The sequence below is a fragment of the Eutrigla gurnardus genome, assembly GCF_963514095.1.
Source record: "Eutrigla gurnardus genome assembly, chromosome: 4".
In the NCBI taxonomy this organism is placed as follows: Eukaryota; Metazoa; Chordata; class Actinopteri; order Perciformes; family Triglidae; genus Eutrigla; species Eutrigla gurnardus.
In genome coordinates, this window is record NC_139918.1 from 17,969,686 (window position 1) to 17,991,128 (window position 21,443).

General features: G+C 39.7%; 3 protein-coding genes across 3 annotated transcripts; 2 read left to right on the plus strand and 1 right to left on the minus strand.

The window, feature by feature from the left end:
- Positions 1–8,000: 8,000 nt before the first annotated feature.
- On the minus strand, positions 8,001–10,042 carry rps28 (ribosomal protein S28). The gene is made up of 3 exons (XM_084007626.1): positions 9,936–10,042; positions 9,588–9,635; positions 8,001–9,237 (listed from the first exon to the last, which is right to left on the minus strand). Exons 1-3 carry the CDS (start codon positions 9,972–9,974, stop codon positions 9,115–9,117), a joined length of 210 nt encoding a protein of 69 aa, XP_083863752.1. The 5' UTR covers positions 9,975–10,042; the 3' UTR covers positions 8,001–9,114.
- Positions 10,043–11,026: 984 nt separating this feature from the next.
- On the plus strand, positions 11,027–16,109 carry LOC311012391 (potassium voltage-gated channel subfamily V member 2). Its single transcript, XM_084007850.1, has 4 exons — positions 11,027–11,870; positions 11,992–12,625; positions 13,052–13,177; positions 14,471–16,109. The coding sequence occupies exons 1-4, from the start codon at positions 11,335–11,337 to the stop codon at positions 14,798–14,800; spliced, it is 1,626 nt and encodes a 541-aa protein (XP_083863976.1). The 5' UTR covers positions 11,027–11,334; the 3' UTR covers positions 14,801–16,109.
- A 2,393-nt stretch (positions 16,110–18,502) lies between these two features.
- On the plus strand, positions 18,503–19,502 carry insl3 (insulin-like 3 (Leydig cell)). Its single transcript, XM_084007949.1, has 2 exons — positions 18,503–18,996; positions 19,293–19,502. Exons 1-2 carry the CDS (start codon positions 18,804–18,806, stop codon positions 19,466–19,468), a joined length of 369 nt encoding a protein of 122 aa, XP_083864075.1. The 5' UTR covers positions 18,503–18,803; the 3' UTR covers positions 19,469–19,502.
- Positions 19,503–21,443: the final 1,941 nt, after the last annotated feature.

Consider the following 21,443-nt stretch of genomic DNA (forward strand, 5'->3'; position numbering starts at 1 on the left):
GATCACACAGAGAAACTGAGTCTTTTCTGGCTTCTTGCCTTGATCTGTTTTAGCTTCCAGACAGGAAATCCAGAGTTACACAACAGTTAAAACAACTACTTACTGAGTCTGTTTTTGATGCAAGACAACGTAAAATGTCAAAATAGACTGAAGTCTCCTGAAGACAACTGATGTTTAACAAATTAACATATATGTTAATGTTTGTGTATAGGCCATATCTCATTTATTAATCAAACACGCAGACGTGACAGCGGTGTTGATTGTCTCATCTAACTCCCAGCAAGAAAGTAAATAAGAGCGTTCATGTAGCGACATAATGAGGAACCCTGCTGTAGTGTGCTGTTTGCTCAGAGAGAAATCCGTCTGGAGACCAACACAAGTTTACCAAGGTCAAGGATGAATTCCATGCTAATTGCACTAGACTTAAATAACTCAAACACATTGTTACATTGTCTGGGGATTCTGCTCAAATGAGGCCACTGTGGGTGCTAAAAAAACCCAACATTTTACATGTCATGCACTTAAAACCTCAGATGTGATAAGCAGTAGCTGTTTAGTCTTTCCGGAGTTCCAGAGGAAACATCCCCCCCTCCTCCTGTTTGTCCCAAAATGAATCCCCTTGGTGATGTGTACCCCGGTTATCGAGCCTGATTCCCATGAACTAATTGGCCTCCTGTGGAACATTCAAACACACAGACTGTGTTCACCACAGAGCAAGGAGCCCTCCAGGGGCCACTGGGTTTAGGTTACCGATCACAATGATATCAATTCATCGCTCCGTTCATTTTTAATCAACGGGAGTTGAGACACTTGAAGTGAAGAGGGATCTGACTGTGAATGTGGCCCGTTGTGGGAAATATGTGGGTAAGCGGCAGACACACTCTTCCAGTAAAGTGCTACGCAGCTGGCGGTTTGGAGGAAGAAAAGGAAAGAGGGCTTGAATTACAATGTGTTCTTCCAGCACAGCAGGGCGTCTGACCTGTAGCTGTACTACAGCAGCTGTGTGCTCTTCGCACACTGACATTTCTGCAGAAATTATACAAGTATGTCTCTTATTTCTGTTATAAAAGGCTCACTAATAAAACCTGATCTGATTTGTTTAAACAGGTTAAATTAATAGTGAAATATTCTAATATTTAGGCAACACACAAATGGGAGAATGGGATATGTAGATGAGTAGTATAAGTGGTGAGGTGAGTGAATGAAGGTGTGATAATTTAATGTAGGTAAAGAATAAAGTATGGTAAGCTAACAAAACTTGTTCTGTGGAGAGAGAGAACTGGGATTTACGGCCCTCCTGTGTAGACCAGGAATCAGGAGGATTTGCTGCAGGTGTGGCTCATCCCCCTCCCGACCTCTGACTTCCACCACCCTGACTGCTTCCAGCAGGACCAGCAGAAACGGACACAGGGCCCCCACAGAGGGGAAAGGGTCACCGCAACGACAGTACTAACTTGAGATAGGTGCATTAACCTTAAACTCTTCTTTTTAACGTTATTCTTACAGCGTGCTGGAGGACTGAGTCCTAAAACCCAGAAATGAGTTAGCAATGTTTACACTTTTATTGGGTTTTTGTTTAGATGCCTAAAACAAGGTGTGATTAACACGAGATTTTAACGTCATTTACTACAACATAAAATACGTCCAAAAACTACCGTTTGCCGGAAGCTTTTGTGTGTCTTTAAAAAAGGCCGTTGCTAACAAGTGGCTAATGTTAGCTAACGCTAATGTTCGCTAACGGCTAATGTTAGCTTCTTACTTCTACTTCTGCCGATTTTATTCGTGTTTCATACATTTAATAAGTGTTGTATCTTCCTGAACAAAACATTTACTTATCATTACCCTGTGTTGTCCACAGAGTTTATTTTGTGCAATATTTCAAAAACAAATTGGAAAAATCCTATTGGCTTTTCGTCGAGGGAACCGGTGTGACGCTAACGTCTATGGTACAAACATTCGTGATCGTTGCAGCTCTCTATTGAAGGCTTTTTTTGTTAGACACCTCTATGCACTTTAAGAATGATCCGACGTCCCATTGAGTTAATGACCTGTGACCATCTGTTCTCTGCTGAGTCTTAAATGTCTGCCCTGATCCATGTTAATCTCAAATCCTAATTGAAATGGAATGGCCTCACAAGCGCTTTCAGCTTTGTGTTTTTCTGTTTTCACATATTGGCACCGGGTTGGTTTGGAGTCAGTAGTCAAGGGATGTTTTTGTCCAGCTAAAAAAACCTGTCTTGGTATTTTGTGTTATTTTGTTTGGCCTTGATGATACATCATTGAAAAAAAACTGCCAGCAAGTGTTGCGTTGTTGGCGCCCTCGTTTCTGAGCAGTCATGACAAAAATCACGTACCCAATGTGTCCCAATGACTCACTGAGATATTTAAACACTGGCACAAATGATGAGTCAATGCCAATTTTCATAGCTAGAAAGTCAGAGTAGCCTGTCATGGAAAGATTTAGTAAATCTTTTTTTTTAAAACGCTGAATCCTCGTCAAATCACAGTAAAGTTGTCCCAGCCGTGCAAGTGTATGCTGTTTCTCTCATTAGGTCTGTCAACAACTTATTTATATTTTCTACACCATAATAAATGTATCTATTTTCAGTAAAAGTGTGTCAGATTCTTCAAGGACCATTACATAAAAGCGATGTGCGACACAACTTCAACTTAACCCTGCAGCGAGTTAAGAGTTGAGCACGTGTTATTGACGGAAACAAAACAGACAGAACATCAACACAACCTTTAACCCAGACAGCATTTTAGTTAATACCATTATAAAATATTTCCCGATCAGTCTTAAAGGGCCTGCTGAATATATGTAATTAGTGTTTCTCAACTGCTATTGTGACATTGACCGTTCCTAACAGACACAGATATATGTGAACGCCATGCTGAATGACTACATAGGAAGCTATAGCCTGGCTCTGTCCAAAGGCAACAAAATCCACCTGCTAGCACTTCTAAATATTACTAATTAACATGTTTGTTTAGTCTGTACAAAAAAAAGTATAAAAAGAGCAGCTTATTCTCCCTAATTCCAGTCTTTGTGCTTAATTTGGCTTAAGCATCATATTCAACACAGTGGTAATGATCTTTCTAACTCAAAAAACAAAACAACCCCAAACCAATACATTTATTTCCCAGAATGTCAAACTATTCCTTAAAAAACGTGTCTCTACTTGCAAGTAAATAAGTAGCCTAATCTCTCTGGTAATCTTGAATCTGAAACTACGTTAAAATAAGTTCTCATCGGGTCAAATAGTCATAACACAAGTCTGAGCACATCATATTTGCCACAGAAGCACTTTTAGGTCTGGAACAATATTACTGCAGCCAGTACGCGTTGCCAGTGTTCACATCAGTCCAGGGGACAGAGTCCACAACGATACACAGTATTTACTTAAGGACGTGTACTTCAAGGCTGCAAAACCTCTCTGTCTGGACTCCTCTCGCCATCCCTCCACAACAGGCCTCACTATTATCAACGGCCAAACATCAGACGCTGTGTCTCAGCCCGAGACTTTTTCTGTCTGCGCACCTGCTGTTTTTGCTCTGACATTGTTGTGCAGGGAATTATGGGTAAATATATTTTACAAGTCTCTCACATTGCAGGGGATAAAGCCTTCAAAAAATAAATGGATGGCTTGTTTTTCTGACCTTCACACAATGGAGTCCCCCTTTTGCACTTTTGCTTACATAAAACTTAAATCAAGACTGTTCAAGCTGTTTTTGGCTTTTCTTCATCATCCTTCAAGTTCTCTTTCTGGTCTTTTATATACTTTTTAGTTCCTTCAGTATATTGCTCTTGCTTACGCAAATATACAAGGGTTTACTTTTTGCTGACTATTTGTTTCAAAACTAACCCCTTTCAAGGTCGTCTACTTGTATATCTGAGCATGATCTGATTTTCTGTTATTTCCTGCGGTGAATTAAAACCTTGTGCTTTCGCAAGCAGGTAAACACAATTATCATGTTTCAGGGGAGAGCTGCGCCGCATGCCAAGCTTTTAATCTTTAATTTCAGCCTTTTTTATTTCTTCTGAAGCTTCCCTCATTTCTGCAAGCTGTGAAAGCCTAATTAGACTGACCTCACCCTCTGCACTTCATCGCAGACATCAAAGATCTGTGGAGAGGCTGGGAGTACTAAAGTTCAGTGTTTAGAGGGGGACAGAGAGGATTAAAAAAGTTTGGGAGGCTTGTGAGAAACCAACAGAGGCGAGAGAGAGAGGGAATGTCCTCCAGTAACCTCGGGCGGGGGTCGGGGGGGCATCGTCTTCTTGGTTTCCCCTTTACAGCCAATGGGCCCCATGCCTAAATTTGAGGGCCGTGACCCCGAACGTAACCGAGTTCAGAGTGTAAATCAAAGGCCTCTCTCCCCGCTAGATGCTCCATGACCTCCCTGTTGTATATCCTGTTAACCAGCATGGGACAAATCAAAGCCCATAGCCTCCTGATCTCCAGTTCCCCCTTGTGCTTTGTGGTACATTTTTTAACATTTGTCAGACGTCTGTCATTTAGTGCTTGAAAGCAACTAAGTGCATTTAGTCGACTACTGTATTTAGTTTTGAGTACAGTTTTGAAGTATTTGTACTTTTTCCATTCTGTTTCATGCCCTGCAAATATTGTACTTTTACTCCGATGCATTTTTTTTCACAGCTACAGTCACAAGTTACATAATTAATAAAAAAAGAAGACATTCAAAAGATGATACATTTTTCAGATAGTCATCGTTAAAGATTTAAGTACCAAATGGTATTAAAAGTAGCTCCACCTTTACCAGCTGCAGCACGAAAATGCTGTCAACAAACATTAATCATCAGCGTTAACGATCCAGTCATATAATAATACACTCAAATGTGTTATTTTTCTGCATAATGAGTAATTTGATAGTTAAAGTACATCTTGTTAGTTATACTTTCGTTATTTTCTGGAAGAAAAAACATTTTCTTGTCATTAAGATTTTTTAGATTATGTTGTTACTTATACTAGTTCAGTATTCACTCTCCTTCTAGCTCTGTTTTGGTCTCCATCAACTCTTGAGGAAAGTATTTGTGACTTAAGCTATTAAATGCCTAAAACTGTCATTTTATTGTATTAATTTTAATCCTGAATTACATATTTTCAAGTTTATGAGCACATCTGTGGTAAACAAATGATTTAAAGTAGTTTTATAGAGCTCTCCATTAAATCAACAAATTGATTAGTCGACAAAATCACGAGTGTTAGTTGACTTAGTATTTCCTTGTTGGAGGACAGCCTTAGTCTGCCGTTTAGTGCTGGGCAGGTGGCGTACAGTGGGTTTCTGGATCTTCTAAACAAATTCAGGTGCAAATCTAGACAGAAAACATTGTTAAATTGATTTAATTCTGTCTCTTTATAGAAATGAAATGTATTTGAGGTTTACAGACCAAAATAAAGTTATGCAAAATGATTTTAAGTATTTAAATATGAGTCCTGCTTAGTTGCTTTTTGAGCTGCTGATTAATTGAAAGAGACATTCTGAAAAGCGATAAACACTCGTTCCTAAACTGTTAATGTAGCAACAATGACACTTCCACTCCTTGAGAAACAATGTCCTTGTTCTGATTGATGCATGTATTTCTGGCATGATGTTGCAGATCCCAGATACGGCCTGCAGACAGACAGACATGTCCACTGCTGGCGTTTTCTCCTGGCTGAGTTTGACCTTGTGGCCTGCAGATACTGTGGTGGTGGTAAACAACATACCACTCTGTAAGTCTGTACGGGTGAGTGCGGTTTGGAATGAGGATGACTGGGAATGTAAGGTGACTCCATGTTGTTTTCAAGCAGCTGTTGTTGACTGGGAAGTCTGCTGAATAACAGTTGGAAACGCCTTTGCTTCTTGCATGGTGCTTTTTTTTTTTACTTTTCCATCTCTTTCTGAGAATGGAGCAGGTTTTTCAAAACTTTCCGGCTTCGTGGTCGGATCCAAGATCTGTTGATCTGTTTTCTGATTTGCCTCGGGGTGCAACTTGTCAACTGCAGACTGCTGAGCGATTTGTGTATGCTCACATGCAGCTCTGTGAGCCGACTCTGCTGTAGGTGGCATGTGGGCTTGATTTGAACCTGAAAAAGGAGACGCTGTAAGCAAGCAAATTTTCCTATAAAAGCTCATATTAGCTGTATGTATTGATTTAATATACACTGAAATAGATGCCCTTTTCCCCACTAGCGGGTTGATTTTTGTAGTTCTGTGCAAAGTAGGTCAAACTGAGATGGAAAATGTGAGGTCATTAAACCTACAGAAAGCATACAGCAGCCACATCCCAACACATAACTCAAATGCAGGACTACTTTCCTGTTCAAACACTGGGGTCCTTCATAAACCTCGAGCTGGAATTCATCCAAATACTTCCATGTTGAAAAAAACAACCCAATGAGCAACTTTTCAATAGATGTCGAGTTAGTTGCATTTATCCACAGTCCTAGAAGTGGAATTGGTTTCACTTCTTTGATCTTCTGCATTTAAATGAAGCAATGCTAAACCAGGATCATCAGCATCTGATTTGGTCTCATACACTTTTTATTATTCAAAGGGAAAAATAGACCTAGAAGACACAGGAGAGCAAACAAAGAATATGCTGGAAAAGGGGTGAAAGAAAAATCATGCTAAACGGTCAAAATCTATGTGGAATAGATTTTGACTGTACACATGTTTGTCAGTACACTCACCTGTACTCCATGCTGTATTTAAAAAAGTTAACAAATGCAGCCCAAATTAGCATCTGTTATGATGTTCCTTTCATTCATTGGACTTTAATAATCCATAAGTGTGAAAGCAAGTTGCGGAAAGCGGGCTGTGAAAAGCCTTTGATAAAAAGTTTTTGACAAACCCTTTGATTTTAAATAAAAGGCACTGTTCAAGAAAAGACAGTCTGAGATCATTGGAGTGAATGGAACTCCAGAATCAACTAGGAGTTATACTGCCATCTGTTGGACAGAATGTAAACTTCACAACGTGAAGCTGACAATATAAATGTCCTTTTCTCTAGACATAGATATACTGGACCAAATCAAGATGAACTGGCATTTGCAGAAATAGATCTGTATAATATCAAACAACTTAACGTGCACTAAGAATATAGCAGCAGAAGTGCTTAATCACTGGCTGCTTTGGACCCGACCTTGTGACATTTGATTACTTAAAAATAAAGCTCCTCTAGTTTCAGAGGGCAGAACATTTTTATACTGAGAAAACTTTACTATAAACTGTGGAGGATGAAGAATTCAGATCTTTTACTTCCTGCACTCATAGTTTGATTATAAAAACAATTAGCATCAAAATGATGAGTAGTGATTACGCAGAATGTGTTTGTTTTGAACTATATTTGTTGATCTATTAATATGTAAGCATAAGGACATACACTGTAGGTGTACCAGCTGCAATTACAGTATGGTATGTTATAACGAGAAATTTTGAAAGCTCACCCCCAAAAACATTTTGTTTATTTATTATTTTTTTAAATATCCAAAGTAACTGAACGTCATAAAGTAAATGTTATGAAAGAAGAGTTGAAATATAAGGTAGAATAAGATACAAATATTCAAGTACCTTGTTCAGTTGAAGTTCAGTACTTGCGTTAGATACCACCACTGGCTAGTTAATACATGATCAAATCAACTTGATACGTTCAAAAAGGTACATCGTTAGCTCAATACTCAATTTAGCAGTTCTCTCTTCAGGAAACATACTCTGAATTAGTAATTAGAAATTTTGGAATTACCATAAAAGTGGATCTATTGAAATCAAATCCACTGTCCCTTGTTCAAATTTGGCACTTTGTCCAATTCAGTAAATATTTAGCATCACGAATGAATAAATCCACAGTTCATCGACACGTCTGTACTTTGAATTGTTTCTATACCTCGACTTGTGCCAGACAACCAGTTCACTGTTGCAGACTGAAGACATAATTTAATAATTATGAATACAGTTCTATCTACATTTACATACAGCAATCAAAGGACATCCACTCATCTTATTAACCAAATTTATTTCAAAGCATCTGAACAAGCGAGGTCATAGGCCATTTTAAGTGAAACAGGAGGTCTTCTGCTTCACTGTATTGGACTCTCCCCTCACAGCTTCAGGCCCTGTTGAGAAGAGAAAAGTCAGTCATGCACCATCAGAATACATTTTAAAAAAAACACTTGCCTCTGTAGAAAACAGGATACTAGCATGGTTCAGGTAATAGATTTACTAAATCTCATCAAATTGTGAATCAGCAGGGATTCTCTGCGTAATAGTTTTTTTTTAATATATTTTTTATATTAAATTCAGCCACCTGTCCCTTGCATCTGTCCGTGTTCTGGGGTAAATTATGAGAATAAGAGTGCAGCCCTGATGACTAGCTCAGAGAACCACAGAACTAAAGCCAGACGTGGAAATGGCTAAAATGCACTGTAAAATTCAAATGTCACAGAATTGCACTTAGATTTTTTCCATTTTGGTTTTGGGGAGGGCAATGGTTGGGTGTACCACAGCAATGCAGCATTTTAGTTTGCAGCTGCAAATGACAAGCAATCGTAAACAAGCATTTCTTTTTATATAAAGTTATGCTTCAACATGCAGTGGATGAAATACACGTCAGCTGCAAATGTCTGTTGGGTTAAAACCCATTTACAGGTGGTAAGCAACCCTGCAGCATCAGGGCTCGGCATTAGAGTGGGTCCAAAACACACTAAGCGAAATATGAACCCTGTTACATAACAATACTGTACAAAACGTTCTGCATTTATCCCCATTTGAGAAGCTAAGTGTTGAGTTTTTGTAGACACCGTTAAAAGAGCTTGAGATTAAATCCTATGGATATTGTTGAGGCCAGACTGTGACGTTTTTCTATTTTACTGTATTTAAGGTTTTCATTCAGTTTTGTCCACCCTCATTTAAATACAGAGGACACGACGCGCTTATTTTAGTCTCAAATGTAAGATTGGCAAGTAATAGAATAAACAGAACACCACATTGACATTGCATGCTTTCTGGTCACTGACTATACACTGATACATATTTTTGCAATACACCATCAGATGAGATGTTACTAATCATTTTGTATATTCTATTAAATGATACAAGAGTGCCTCCTCTCACCTATCGCAGCCTCCTGGCCTCTCTTTCAGACTCTAGAAGTGTCAGCACATCTCCTTCTCTGACTGGGCCCTTCACGTTCCTGATGATGGAGCGATTGCTGTCGTCCATGAACTCAACACGGACCTGCAAGATAATCAGAGGGGACACCACAAGCATAAAACACAAGTCGAACTTAAATATGTTAACAGGTAAACATCTCACACAGCAGTTGGTGATCCCCTCTTAAGTTAACACGGTTATTAATGAGCCCCTCAGTAAACAAACGTTAAGCGTGATTGCTCTGAAAGGGGACGATGACTCGAACTCAGGTGAAACACGTAGACATTAAATTAAGACACACATAACCTATCGCGTTAATCAGCAAAGTGAGATTTTCAGATCTACTGTAGTTCTGCATGCTGGATGTAATTGGTAAACTCAACCCAACGATGTGTAAAATGCTAACAGACACCATCGCTAGTCTCATGGGTTACCTGTGTACATTGTCCCTGGGAACCAGTTCTTCCGAGCACCTTGGTGACCTGGAAAAAACAACAACACGTAAGTTACATTGGCGTTAGAGGCGTCCAGAGTAAACATCTTGTTTTCCAATGTGAACTAAAAGCTACGGTTTGCAACAGGCTAACAGTGAACGAGCTAGCAGGCTGTAGCATGGACGGGCCTCCGCGGTGAATACGCGAAAGCAGGCATGGCGTCCGCTAAACGACGCTTAAAAGTCAAATTAGCTTCGATATTTTTGGACCGCATGGTACAATAGTTGTTAATGTACCCATATACCCGTACGGATATGATTATTTCCACCATATTAAATGTTTTCTTACTCTTGCGAGCTTAATCGGCTGCACGCGGCTGGCGTCCATGTTGTCAGGTTAGACCGGAAAGGAAGTCACGTGGTGCGCGGCAGCGATATATGGCGACTGTAATTTATTTTTTTTATGTTACAATTTGAGATGAACTATTATTAAATTGGAACACAATTTATAAAACGAATAACGTTATAATAAAATACATACAATACGTTTATTGTTATTATTATTACTTTTATCGTAATTTCATTTAAGATTCCCCACTTCCGTTTCCTGTCCACTGGCCCATACCATTCACACAAGCATTCACGGGTGGACATGACGGCCATACCATTAGTCATAGTGTTGTCATCCGTTTTAGCCATAACACGAATATTGTACATATACAATTGTTACACTTATTAATTATTCTTGTATAATGGATTCTTTCAGAGACTACAATTTCCCTCTTCTTTGGAATGACACACCACAGGGATTTGTCTATCTACAGGACACTTGACACCATAAGAAAATCCAACAAGTTGCATGCATATTAGGATATATTAGCCTACGTAGGCTACCAATCTGAGCATGATCTCTTATCACATGTTTAGCGTATCACTGGAACTGATGCAGTGAGAGGTGGCATGAAAAATCCTACATATTTTTTTCCGTACATGTTTTACTCTCATTTTAAAATACTGATTATGGTAAACTGAATCAGAGTTTGGTCTATACATTCAGCATTATCATTCAGTGTCATATAATCAAAATTGCACTTTATTTTGACTTTCTTAACTAGGATTTTATGAGATAATTCTACTCTCAATTTCATATTTGGCATTGGTTCAAGGATCAATGCCAAATTGATTTGATTAAGGAAATATTTCTTTATAACTGACAAAAATAGAGAAAAGGTCATACCATATTCAATTCTGGGATTGAAATACAAATCTAAGCTTGTTTTTACTGTCGAAGTTCAGAAGTACTATAGATGGAGCTAGCCAGTTTGTAATCTACCTGCAACATTAATATGAATGTCCTGTGCTAAAGCTCTCCATAGCCTAGTTGGCAATGCGACACTGTCATCACACCACTCTCCGCCTTTCCCCCCCTCTCTCAGAACTCAAAGCCTTAAATCACAACGCTAATCCTCGTGAACAGTATTTTTAACTTGCGTTTGGATAGAAAGAACAGCAATGGGATTAGAGAATCAGTAAAGAGGCTGACTCCCTAACTCATGCAGTTGATCTTCTTGCACGCCGAGAGACAAGCACAGTAGCTCTTTCACTATCTTTATTTCAACCTGAACGTTTTTTGTTTTTTTTACCCCAGAGGACACTCTTGAACCTAAATGGAGATCTTGTGGAATACTGTTGTTTTTTACTGACTTGCTTGGCACAACCTTTTTTTTTGCTTCTGAGTCGCTGTCACAATGGAGAACGTAAAGACCAAGCGGAAAGTGCTGAAAAAACGTCGCTCCAGTCTTTTTGCAACCATAAAACGGGAGATGAGTTTTTCACAGAGTATTGAAGAACAAGAGTGTGAGTTCCCCTTTTCTCAAGACAGCTCTGTGAAAGCATGGACATCGATGGACAACCTAGATGCGCCTGAGGAGAAAAGCAAGCCCAAAATAGAGCAGAAAAGGATGCGAAACCCAAGAAAATCCAACATAGTCAACCTCAACGTTGGTGGAAAGGTGTTTCACATTCCGAAGCATTTGGTCCTCAAACACCCCAAAACCAGGATTGGAGTCCTCGCCCTCTGTAATGATCCGGTCAAGCGTCTGACACTCTGTGATGATTACAACGTCCACAGCGACGAGTTCTTTTTTGACAGGGACCCTATGTTTTTTCACTACATCTTCCACTTTTATTGTAGCAGTGTCTTGTGGGTGATGGATAGTCTCTGCCCTGTCAACTTTGAGCAAGAGATGTCATTCTGGGGTCTGAAACTGAAGGACACTCCAAGGTGTGCTGTAGATACTTTATACTCACTCTATGAATTTATAGCTTTGTCTGTTGCTGTTTGTGTATTTCAAGCATGATTAGCTCTTGCAAAAATAGACAATAAATGATTTTCTTCTTCTCAGGTGCTGTCGCATTCTGTTTGAGGAGAAAGTGGACGACATTAGAGACCAACTAAAGGTAAACCAGGAGTTGATTGATGAGATCAAGCCTCACCAGGATGGCGAGGGATACAAAACCATGTTTCTGGGAGGCCTTCGGAAGATCCTGTGGGACTTGATGGAGAATCCTTACTCCTCACTGCCAGCCAAAGCCTTTGCTGTGTTTTCCAGTCTCTTTGTGCTCATCTCTATTGTTGCCATGACAATGAATACAGTAAACGAACTCAGGCAGTACAAACTTGCAGGCAAAACGTACATGGAGTGGATAGAGATATCCTCCATCCTCTTCTTCACCTTGGAGTACTTTTTGCGGTTGCTCACCACGTCCAACATCAAACATTTTGTGAAGAGCGCCCTCAACTTTGTTGACGTGGTGGCCGTGATGCCCTACTTCCTCCAGATCGTCTTTGAGATGTTTGTCATGGATTCAGAGGATGTGAGTGCAAAGGAAGATTTGAAGACTATGGCGAGGGTCAGTAAAGTCAGCAAGGTGCTCAAGGTCGTCAAGTTGATGCGCATCTTCCGTATCCTGAAGCTTGCCCGTCACTCCACGGGCATGAGGGCGTTTGGTTTTACCATCCGGCAGTGCTCCGAGCAGGTATGGAGGAGTATCACACAAATACAAATCCAACAGCAACACAAACATAGTCCATTTAGTGTGGGAACATAACACAAACAAAACAATGAAACTACAGGTAACTCCCACTTGAGCTAGAGTTAAAGCCGCTATAATCAGTACATTAATAATCTATAATTGTATATGGAAGTGGTTACACGTAGTGATGAACCCACAGATAATTATTACCCATCTTTGCTTCAGATTGGTATTGGAAGCATTCTGGTTTCTGTTTATATTGGACCAATCACATTCGACCAGGCTTTGGTGGAACGCAGTCTGTGTAGATATTCTAGGTCCGACATAATAAAGCTTAGCATCGTCATGTGACCTGACCTGTGGTCCCACATTTATGAATAAATATGAATGGGCACTGTTGTTGACATCTACTCTTCTGTCATTATTTAGGTGTGCTGCCTGTTTCTGTTCATTGCCATGGGCATCTTCACCTTTTCTGCTTTGATGCACTCTGTGGAGATGGATCAGCCTGGGACGCCGTTCAGCAGCATACCGGATGCCTGGTGGTGGGCCGCGGTGAGTAAGATGAACTACAACTTCCAATTCAGGACATTTTCTGGTGCTGTTTATTTATTAAATTTTTTTACCAGATAGCATTTTCATTTTTGCTACCAAACTAGCCTGTGGTCAAGCAACAGCTGTTGCTTTGCTCGTTGACTGATGAGAGGATTGTGGGTAAGAATAGCCAGAAGAGCATGCTGGCTTGCACGCTGCAAAATGCCACCAGATGCTGGTATTTCTGCTTATGCATTTGACATGCTATGTATGTATTACGACATACTGAAGATTTTTCTGGCAAAGTAGATAAATTGGTGGTATGGGTATTATAACAAACAGTGTGTGTTCATTGTAATGCACCGTCTGTTTAACAACAGCAGTTTCAGTTCTTTTGTGAGCTGCATTGGTTGCAAAGCGTTTGATTAGATTGGCCCATGACTGTGTCCAGCCTCCACCTCTGCACCCAGCCAAGGTTTAACACTATGTAACTCACTGTAAACCCATAGCTTGTTGTTTCCACATGGCAAACATGGTAACAGTGAATAGACACAGACGTTTGGAGAAAACACATTCTGACTACTAAATATCACTTTCAATGCTAGTTGATAGAATTGTGTGTATTTAGTTATAGAGCAATATGGTGCAGTAAATTTACCTAATTAGCTATTTTGTATTAAGCAGGCATTGTGTATGAACCCTATTCAAAAGTTTCACCTTTTTACATTTTTTAAATCAATTTTACATCGCAAACTATGGTCAGTAATAAGATGTTGTTATTAAAGTCCATGAAATGTGTTGGGTTGTTCAGCATGAGAGTAATAATATCCTCAAACTGCACTTGTGTCATTTTAATTGCAAGTCGACTTGTACATCGTCAGCCTGGTTCTCTGTGTTTCATGCACTCTCATTTAGGGACATTTGTTTTTTTTTTTATTTATCTGGTGGCAGCTGTTAACTTATATGTGTCTAATCCCCTCTAATGCTTTTTGTTTGTGGCCAGACACAGTGATTGCATTCGAGAGATGGAAAGTGTAGCAGGGCATTCTTGATCCTGTTTATTCTCAACTTTGCAACGCGCCAACAGATCAGTACAAGAAACATTTTTGATTGTAAAAAAAAAATATAAAAAAGGGGTTGTTCTCAGGCATGACTGAAAGGCGCCATGATGATGAGCTCTCCCTCTTAGGAGCGAATCCCAATACTCTCAATGTAAATGCAAAGATACAGCACAGGAGTATTGGATGCCTTTCCTTTTGCATTATTCCTATATAAATAGTAAAGTAAAGATCATTTACTCTCTTCTTCCCACAGGTCAGCATCTCTACTGTGGGCTATGGAGACGTCGTCCCTATCTCCTATCTCGGCCGCTGTGTGGCATTCGGCTGCATCTCTTTCGGCATCATCCTCAATGGCATGCCCATTTCCATCCTGTTCAACAAGTTTTCCGACTACTATGCCAAACTGAAGGAACAGGAATACACATATTCACACACCGAGCGCACCTTCCAGCTCAAGAAACGTATGAGACGCAAGTTTGACCGCTGCTTCGAACCCCAGCCGGAGGAATCCGACGACGAGACTCACTATCGGCCAGGTGGCAGGCAAACCGTCCACGAGAGCGAAGATTTAGCTGCCCACTAGCTGCAAAGTCACTCACCCTAAATGGCCTTGTCACCCATCGGTCTAGAAATTGTAAGACCCCATCTGCCTCCAACTCTGAGCCTGAGATAAACAATCTAGGGGAGGGCAGAATGGAGGCAGCAGCAAGTTGAGATAAGCTTTAAGCTTCAGCTTTACGGTAGGTGCTGTTTGCACGCCATGGGTGATGACTCCTCTGTCAAATGGACAAAATGCGCCCGCTGGACAGCTTGTTGTCTGTTTCCAAGAATAGCACACGGCCACAACAAATTCTAGCTTAACTGCACTAGAAGTTTGACACAAGGAGGTCAGGTAGTAACATTATTAAAGGAGGAGTGTGGTGAAGAACTGTTCTCATGGGAAGTGCTATTAATGAAGTATTTCGGACAACTTCATGGTCTTGGATTGTAGTCATTTTCTTTTTTTAGACTAAGGAAAAACAATGAAAACCCCTCAGATTTATGTGCACCTGAAAAATCAATTCCTCCCTACACTTCTGTAACACTTCCCCAGTGCAAAGCTCTTCCATGTGCCGAGCTTCATGTCGGAAAAATGGTATTCTTGTTCCTTTTTCTATGTCTAGTCACTCGGAGAGTTCTTGATGGCATCTAAGTGGGATGAGAGGTGCAACAGGGCGTCTGTCAGTAGCCATCAAGAGCATGAGTGTAATTTCCTTGACACGGATTACCGGGATTTGCCTGGTCGGAAGTCAATCGTGTCCTGTGCTATTTTGGTGGCACAGATAATCTGATCAGGTGTGCACAATCAGGTTCCAGTTCACATTTTACCAGCTATTTCATGAATGATGGCAGATTAATTTGATATCGCAGGAACATTAAAAACCCTGCTTGTCATGCTAGTTTCTATCTACATGGGTTCTTATAAACGTCATCCAACATGACGGCGTTGGGCGTCATCACAGCAGGGAGTGAGAAGTGAGCTCTTGGCCTGTAGTTCGGGGTCAAGCCCTGAACCGTAGTCAATCTGTCCTGCTGGCTGGGTTTAGTTCTTCGGCTTAGACCAACCGGTTCCTGTCCAGGGCCCCTGAGAGCTACAGGAAGCAAGTGAACTATCTCATCCAAACATATTCAACCTTCTTTATTGACTCCTTGCAATGGACAGAGATGACAGTTTTCTCTTGAAAAAGGTTTTTGCAGTAGATCTGCTCAGGACTGTTCTGTTCGGTGTGATGCTTTCAAGAGAAAGAGCTCTAAGGGAACACAAACAAGCTCCTATTGTACAACATCCGCTGCTTCACACCCTCTTTCCAACTATACTGAAGATGTGTTGTGTCTGTGCTCATGACTCGTGTGTCCAATTCCTGTGTACATTTGTTTCTGTTACGACACAATGGTTGAAATCTGAAAAGCAATTTGACAGCTGTTGTGCATGAACATGTGGGTAAGGAGTTGCACCGTTAGCACAAAAGAAGGGCACTTTATGAAATGTATTTCATTTTAAAGGCATTTTAAGTTATTTCATTACATTTTCAATTCATAGACATATATTCCTTTTTCAATATATAACCCATCTATATACCTTTCATATCTATAATTCAGTCACTATAAAAAAGAGATTTTCCTTGTGTAAAATGTGTCACTCTTTTATTGTCTCATTATTTTTCTTTGTTAAGCATATTAAAAAGGCAACAGAAACATTCCCCTTAGATAGAAGTGGAACTTGAAGTCCATCGCTATTAACAGACACTTGGCTCATTGGTCTGAGGGACGATGCTGCCTGTCTAATGGTATTACAGGATAAGGTAATGGGAAAGATGCCAGTGGTTTAATAGTGTCGTCAGCATCAATTAAAGCTCAAGAGGACTGAGACATTCTGGCTGTCTCATTTGACTCAGCCTGGACGGAATAGACAGGAATAGATGCAGTCAAGGAGGACACTGGGCAAAGGACGGACAGACAGACAGACAGACAGACAGACAGACAGACAGACGATGTTGGAGAATGGACAAAGATCAACTTGACTGAAGGTTTTGCATATAAAAACTGATATTTGACATATATAATGTTTGATACACCAGAAATATTGTGACTGCCATGTTTTTACTTTGTCAATCAGTTTGTCCCTAACTACTTCACATCAGTATTTTTCTATTTCCGTTTTAATTATTGCTTTTTAAAAATACCACTGCATCGAGGTCAAATTGCGCCCGCAGTCTAAATAGATTAAACTCATGTACTGAGTTCATGTTTGCCACGGTTCCTAACTGAAAGTATTTCACGCTAAGGAGACGGACACAGAAGCAACAGACACAACGTTCCTCATGTGCTTTGTCTATTTTCACAATATGCTAATTACTGGTAACTTTCTCAAGCTTGACAACAAATAACCTGACGAATGACCTAAAAGATGCTAAAATGCTCAAAGAACCGAAGGGAACTAAAGGGTTAATAAATATAATAATAATAATAATAATAATAATAATAATGAATCCCTGTTCGTCACAATGAGCAGCCCTTTGAACATTACAAGTAGTCTGTAATTATGGTGATGCTGAAGCCAAACACAAATAACATATCAGAGAAAATAACAACATAACAGGAAAGCCTGAGAAAAAGACGTTTCTCTCGAGTCCATTGTGTCAGAGGTACAATAGCCGGTATCGTGATGATCCAAATGCACTCTAGTCATAATATCTGGCTGTTATACTTTGACTGAAAATGAATAGCATCAACTTTAACACCTGGTACAAGAAATAATAAGAATCAATGAGTCAAGAAGAATAAACAAAGTAAGGCTCCATCCTGCTCTGTAATAAACTAATCTTCCAAGTGAAGAATGTTATGATTGGGGGTTAAAATGTCAGACACAGCCAGAAGTACATTTGTGATGTTAAAGTGCCACCTTTCATATTTGTCATCAGTGCTGAAATATGAAGCAGTCATGGCACGTTTGTGCAGCTACAGGACGGACTGCGGCGACCACGTGTGTGAACAGTTGCGTCAATATCCTTGACTTCGTTTCGCCAGACGCACTCTGTGTGCAGATGTGTCAAGATAAGCCGCCAAAACAACAACTCACATTCAAGGGAAATAGTTATTGTGAGATGAGTGGAGCAATGGGCCCCTGGGTCAGGACATTTAAAAGGCCCCTCCATGTCTTCTACACACACTTTATAGTTGTTCAGCATTTCTTTATTGTTGTTTTGTGTCTCTTTGTAACCACTAGATGTATTTCTCCATGGTTGTCTGTCACTTTGCATTTTCTTTGGTCCTTTTGTAGTTTTTTTGCGTCTTGTTTTTGTAGTCATTTTGTACACATTGAGTTGTTTTGCTGCTTTTCCTTCGTTGGTATGAGTCTCTTTGCATCTCTTTATAGTTGGTTTAGTCTCTTATAGTCTTTTTGTGCCTCTAGATTGGTGTTTTTATGTATCTTTCTGGTCATTTGGAGGTCATTTTGGTTTCCTGTCTCTCTTAGTGAAATGTTGTAGGTGAAGGCCAGTAAGCCCGTTCAGTAATCCATCCATGCACAATAACATAAATTATGACATTGAAAAGAGGAGTTTTGGGGATTGTCAGTGAAATGAAATGAAGAACCCTTAGACCACGTTAAGATCTGTAAGCTCAGGCTTTATAGGCATCTGCTTGGTGTCTGTCTCGGTTTTCCTTCTCTCAACAACTGAACAAACTCAGTTCTCTGTCGGGATTCAAAGAGCTGAGCAGTGTTTCATGAGTCTCGGTGGCCAAAACAGTTCACAACATTTCTCACTTAATACCTCTGATGTTTTTAAGACTGAGCCATAGATCACTGTCAACCCAGGTTTTTATCTCAATGAGAGTTTCAGCCTTGCAGAGACTTTGCATCACGTTCACGTTGAGCTCTAGATCAGGACATACTTTACCTTCATCAAGGCTGAATACATATTTCCAAAGACTCTGTGACCTCAGCGTTTTGGACTATATAAACCCCCTCATCTACGCCTCCTCAGTCGCCACGGATCCTTATTGCTTTTCACTCTGACCAACCGAGAAGCAATAATAATCACACGATGTTCGCTGCTAAGTCTTTGGTGTCTCTGCTGGTGGTGCTGGCGGCTGCAGTGTGTGTGGCTCATGCACAGGAGAGGATTAAGATGTGTGGGAGAGAGCTGATACGTCTGGCCATGTCGTCCTGCGGTAACTCCCGGCTGAGGAGGAGCAACCCAGACGTAGACCTGGGGATGCATCAGTACACCTCTCACTGTGAGTAGGCCTATATGAGGGATATTTTAACACTTCAAACATTTAGAGACTTAGATTGTAGATGAAATATCTCTCTCTTGTGTTGTAGCAACATTCGTGTTGCACTTTTTTGAGCAATATATGATAGATAAAAGCCTTTTTCATTTGCCTTTAAAATTGTTCATTTTATAAATACCATGACTTGTATGAGTGAAAATCAATCTCTTTCTGGAGTTTTACAAGACATTTCAGGCACAATACAAGCAATTTCCAGGGCTCTCTGTAACTCCCAGATGTCTATCCCCTCCTCTGCACAGGGGACCAGGACGCCTCCACGGAGGAGCACCAGGCTACGGAGACGGTCCACATCCCTTCAGAGTCTGATGGGGAGACGGATGTCTGGTCCTCTCGGATTAGACGAACTGCTGGAAAAATATCTGATATTTGTTGTGAGAAAGGATGCAGCATGAATGAGTTGATCCAGTTTTGTTAGATGTAGCTCCCTTCTTGTCGCACAATAATGAATCTTATCTGAAAATGTTCTGATCTGTGCTGAGAGATTGTTTCGAGGAACCTTCACCAAGTTGCCTCATCCTTGAAAAGAATGATTTTCATGTATTTCCAATGATGTACCATTCTGACAAACAGGCATTACAGATGTTTGATCATATACAGGTTTTATACAAAAGTGGTTAAATACATAAAACATTCTAATTTAAATTGTTGTTTATTTTGTGAATAATTTATTCTCTGTATCATAGAAGTTTCTTTGCAATCCTCAAACTACACTGTAATAAAGCTTTTTGATGATTATTATGCTTTAGTTTTATTTATTTTGCACAATTTAAAAAATGACTTTTTAGTCTCAGGGTTAAGCTCTAATAACACTGGATTCTAAATTTCCCATAATGCAACTCAATAGCATCTTTATGTTAAATGTTTATGTTAGACATTTCTATAACTGTGCAAGACTTTAAGCCCAATTGAGGAATGTTGGTGCAAGGGCGATTGATAAAGGATAAATGATCACTTCCCATACTTAGACACCTATCATTTACATTTAGGTGTCTAAATTAGAATGGAAAAAGTTACACGGTGGCTTCAGTACTCTCGTCTTACACTTAATACTAATAAAACGGTAACCATGTATTTCTCAAATAAACAACGAAATACTATTTTCCCAAATATATATGTTAATGGAGAAATAATAAAAAATGTCAATGAGTTCAAATACCTGGGTGTGATACTAGATTCCACTCTTACATTTAAGGGCCATGTTAAGAAAATGAGCCACACGCTGAAATATAACTTGTTAAATTTTAGAAACATCAGGAACTCATTAACAGTTGAAGCCGCGAAAACTTATTTCAATGCCATGATTTTGTCACATTATAATTACTGTATGTCCTGTTGGTCTCAGGCAAGTCCATCTGTCCTGAAACCCATCAGGTCACTACACAAACAAGCACTGAAAATATTAGACAGAAAGTCACGACAGTATCATCACTGTGAAATACTAAACAAATATAAAATGCTTAGCTTTGATAATCTAATGATGTATTCTAATGTCCGTCTAGTGTACAAAATAATTCATAATGTTGCCCCTCCCCCATTGAAAACCTTTGTTAAACTCTGCTCTGAGCATTCCACCAGAGCCTTAAGATCTGTCTCAAGTGGAGATTGTAACATCCCTAAGCGTAGCTCTGCCTTTGCTCAATCTGCCTTCTCTTTTAAATCTGTCAAATCATGGAACAATCTTCCAACTAATCTGAAACTTTGTACAGACTTCAATGTTTTCTCCCGGGAAGTCAAACAATGGATCCTAAGAAATCAGACATGTCAGCATTAATCATGAGCCTAAATTATTTTTAACCTTGGCAAAGTGTGAAGTATTTTAATAACTGTATGTTTTGTTAACTGATATGAAATAGGACTATGTCCTGAGTGTTTGTGATGTGTGAGAGGGTGTATATGCATATGTGTATGGATGTTTAGAATGCTATGTAAATTGATCATTCTTATATTTCTATTGTTCTTATTCACCTGCCCAGGGACTACGGATGGAAAGTAGCTAGTAAGCTAAATCCGGTACAAGGCATCTCGTCTCATCTTGAGACTAATGTTATTTTGTACATTGTCCCTGATACAAATAAACGTATTAAACTAAACTAAACTAATTTACATTTAAGGCATTTAGCAGATAATAAGTACATTTGTCAAAAGAAAGAAACCACAACATGTCATTGCCGATAAAGTAAGAGCGAAAAAAAAAATCAGCTGTATCAATCACCTGTATCAATTTGGTTTTGCCGGTGTTTACTGCAATTCATCCGTCATCATAATGTCACAGTTTTGTTGTTGATTAGATCAGTCAACACGGGTACATCCTGATTGAATGGACTAACCAGGAACACACCAATCAACATTAAGTAACACTGCGTTTTCCCATCGTTAATTCAAATAATTAA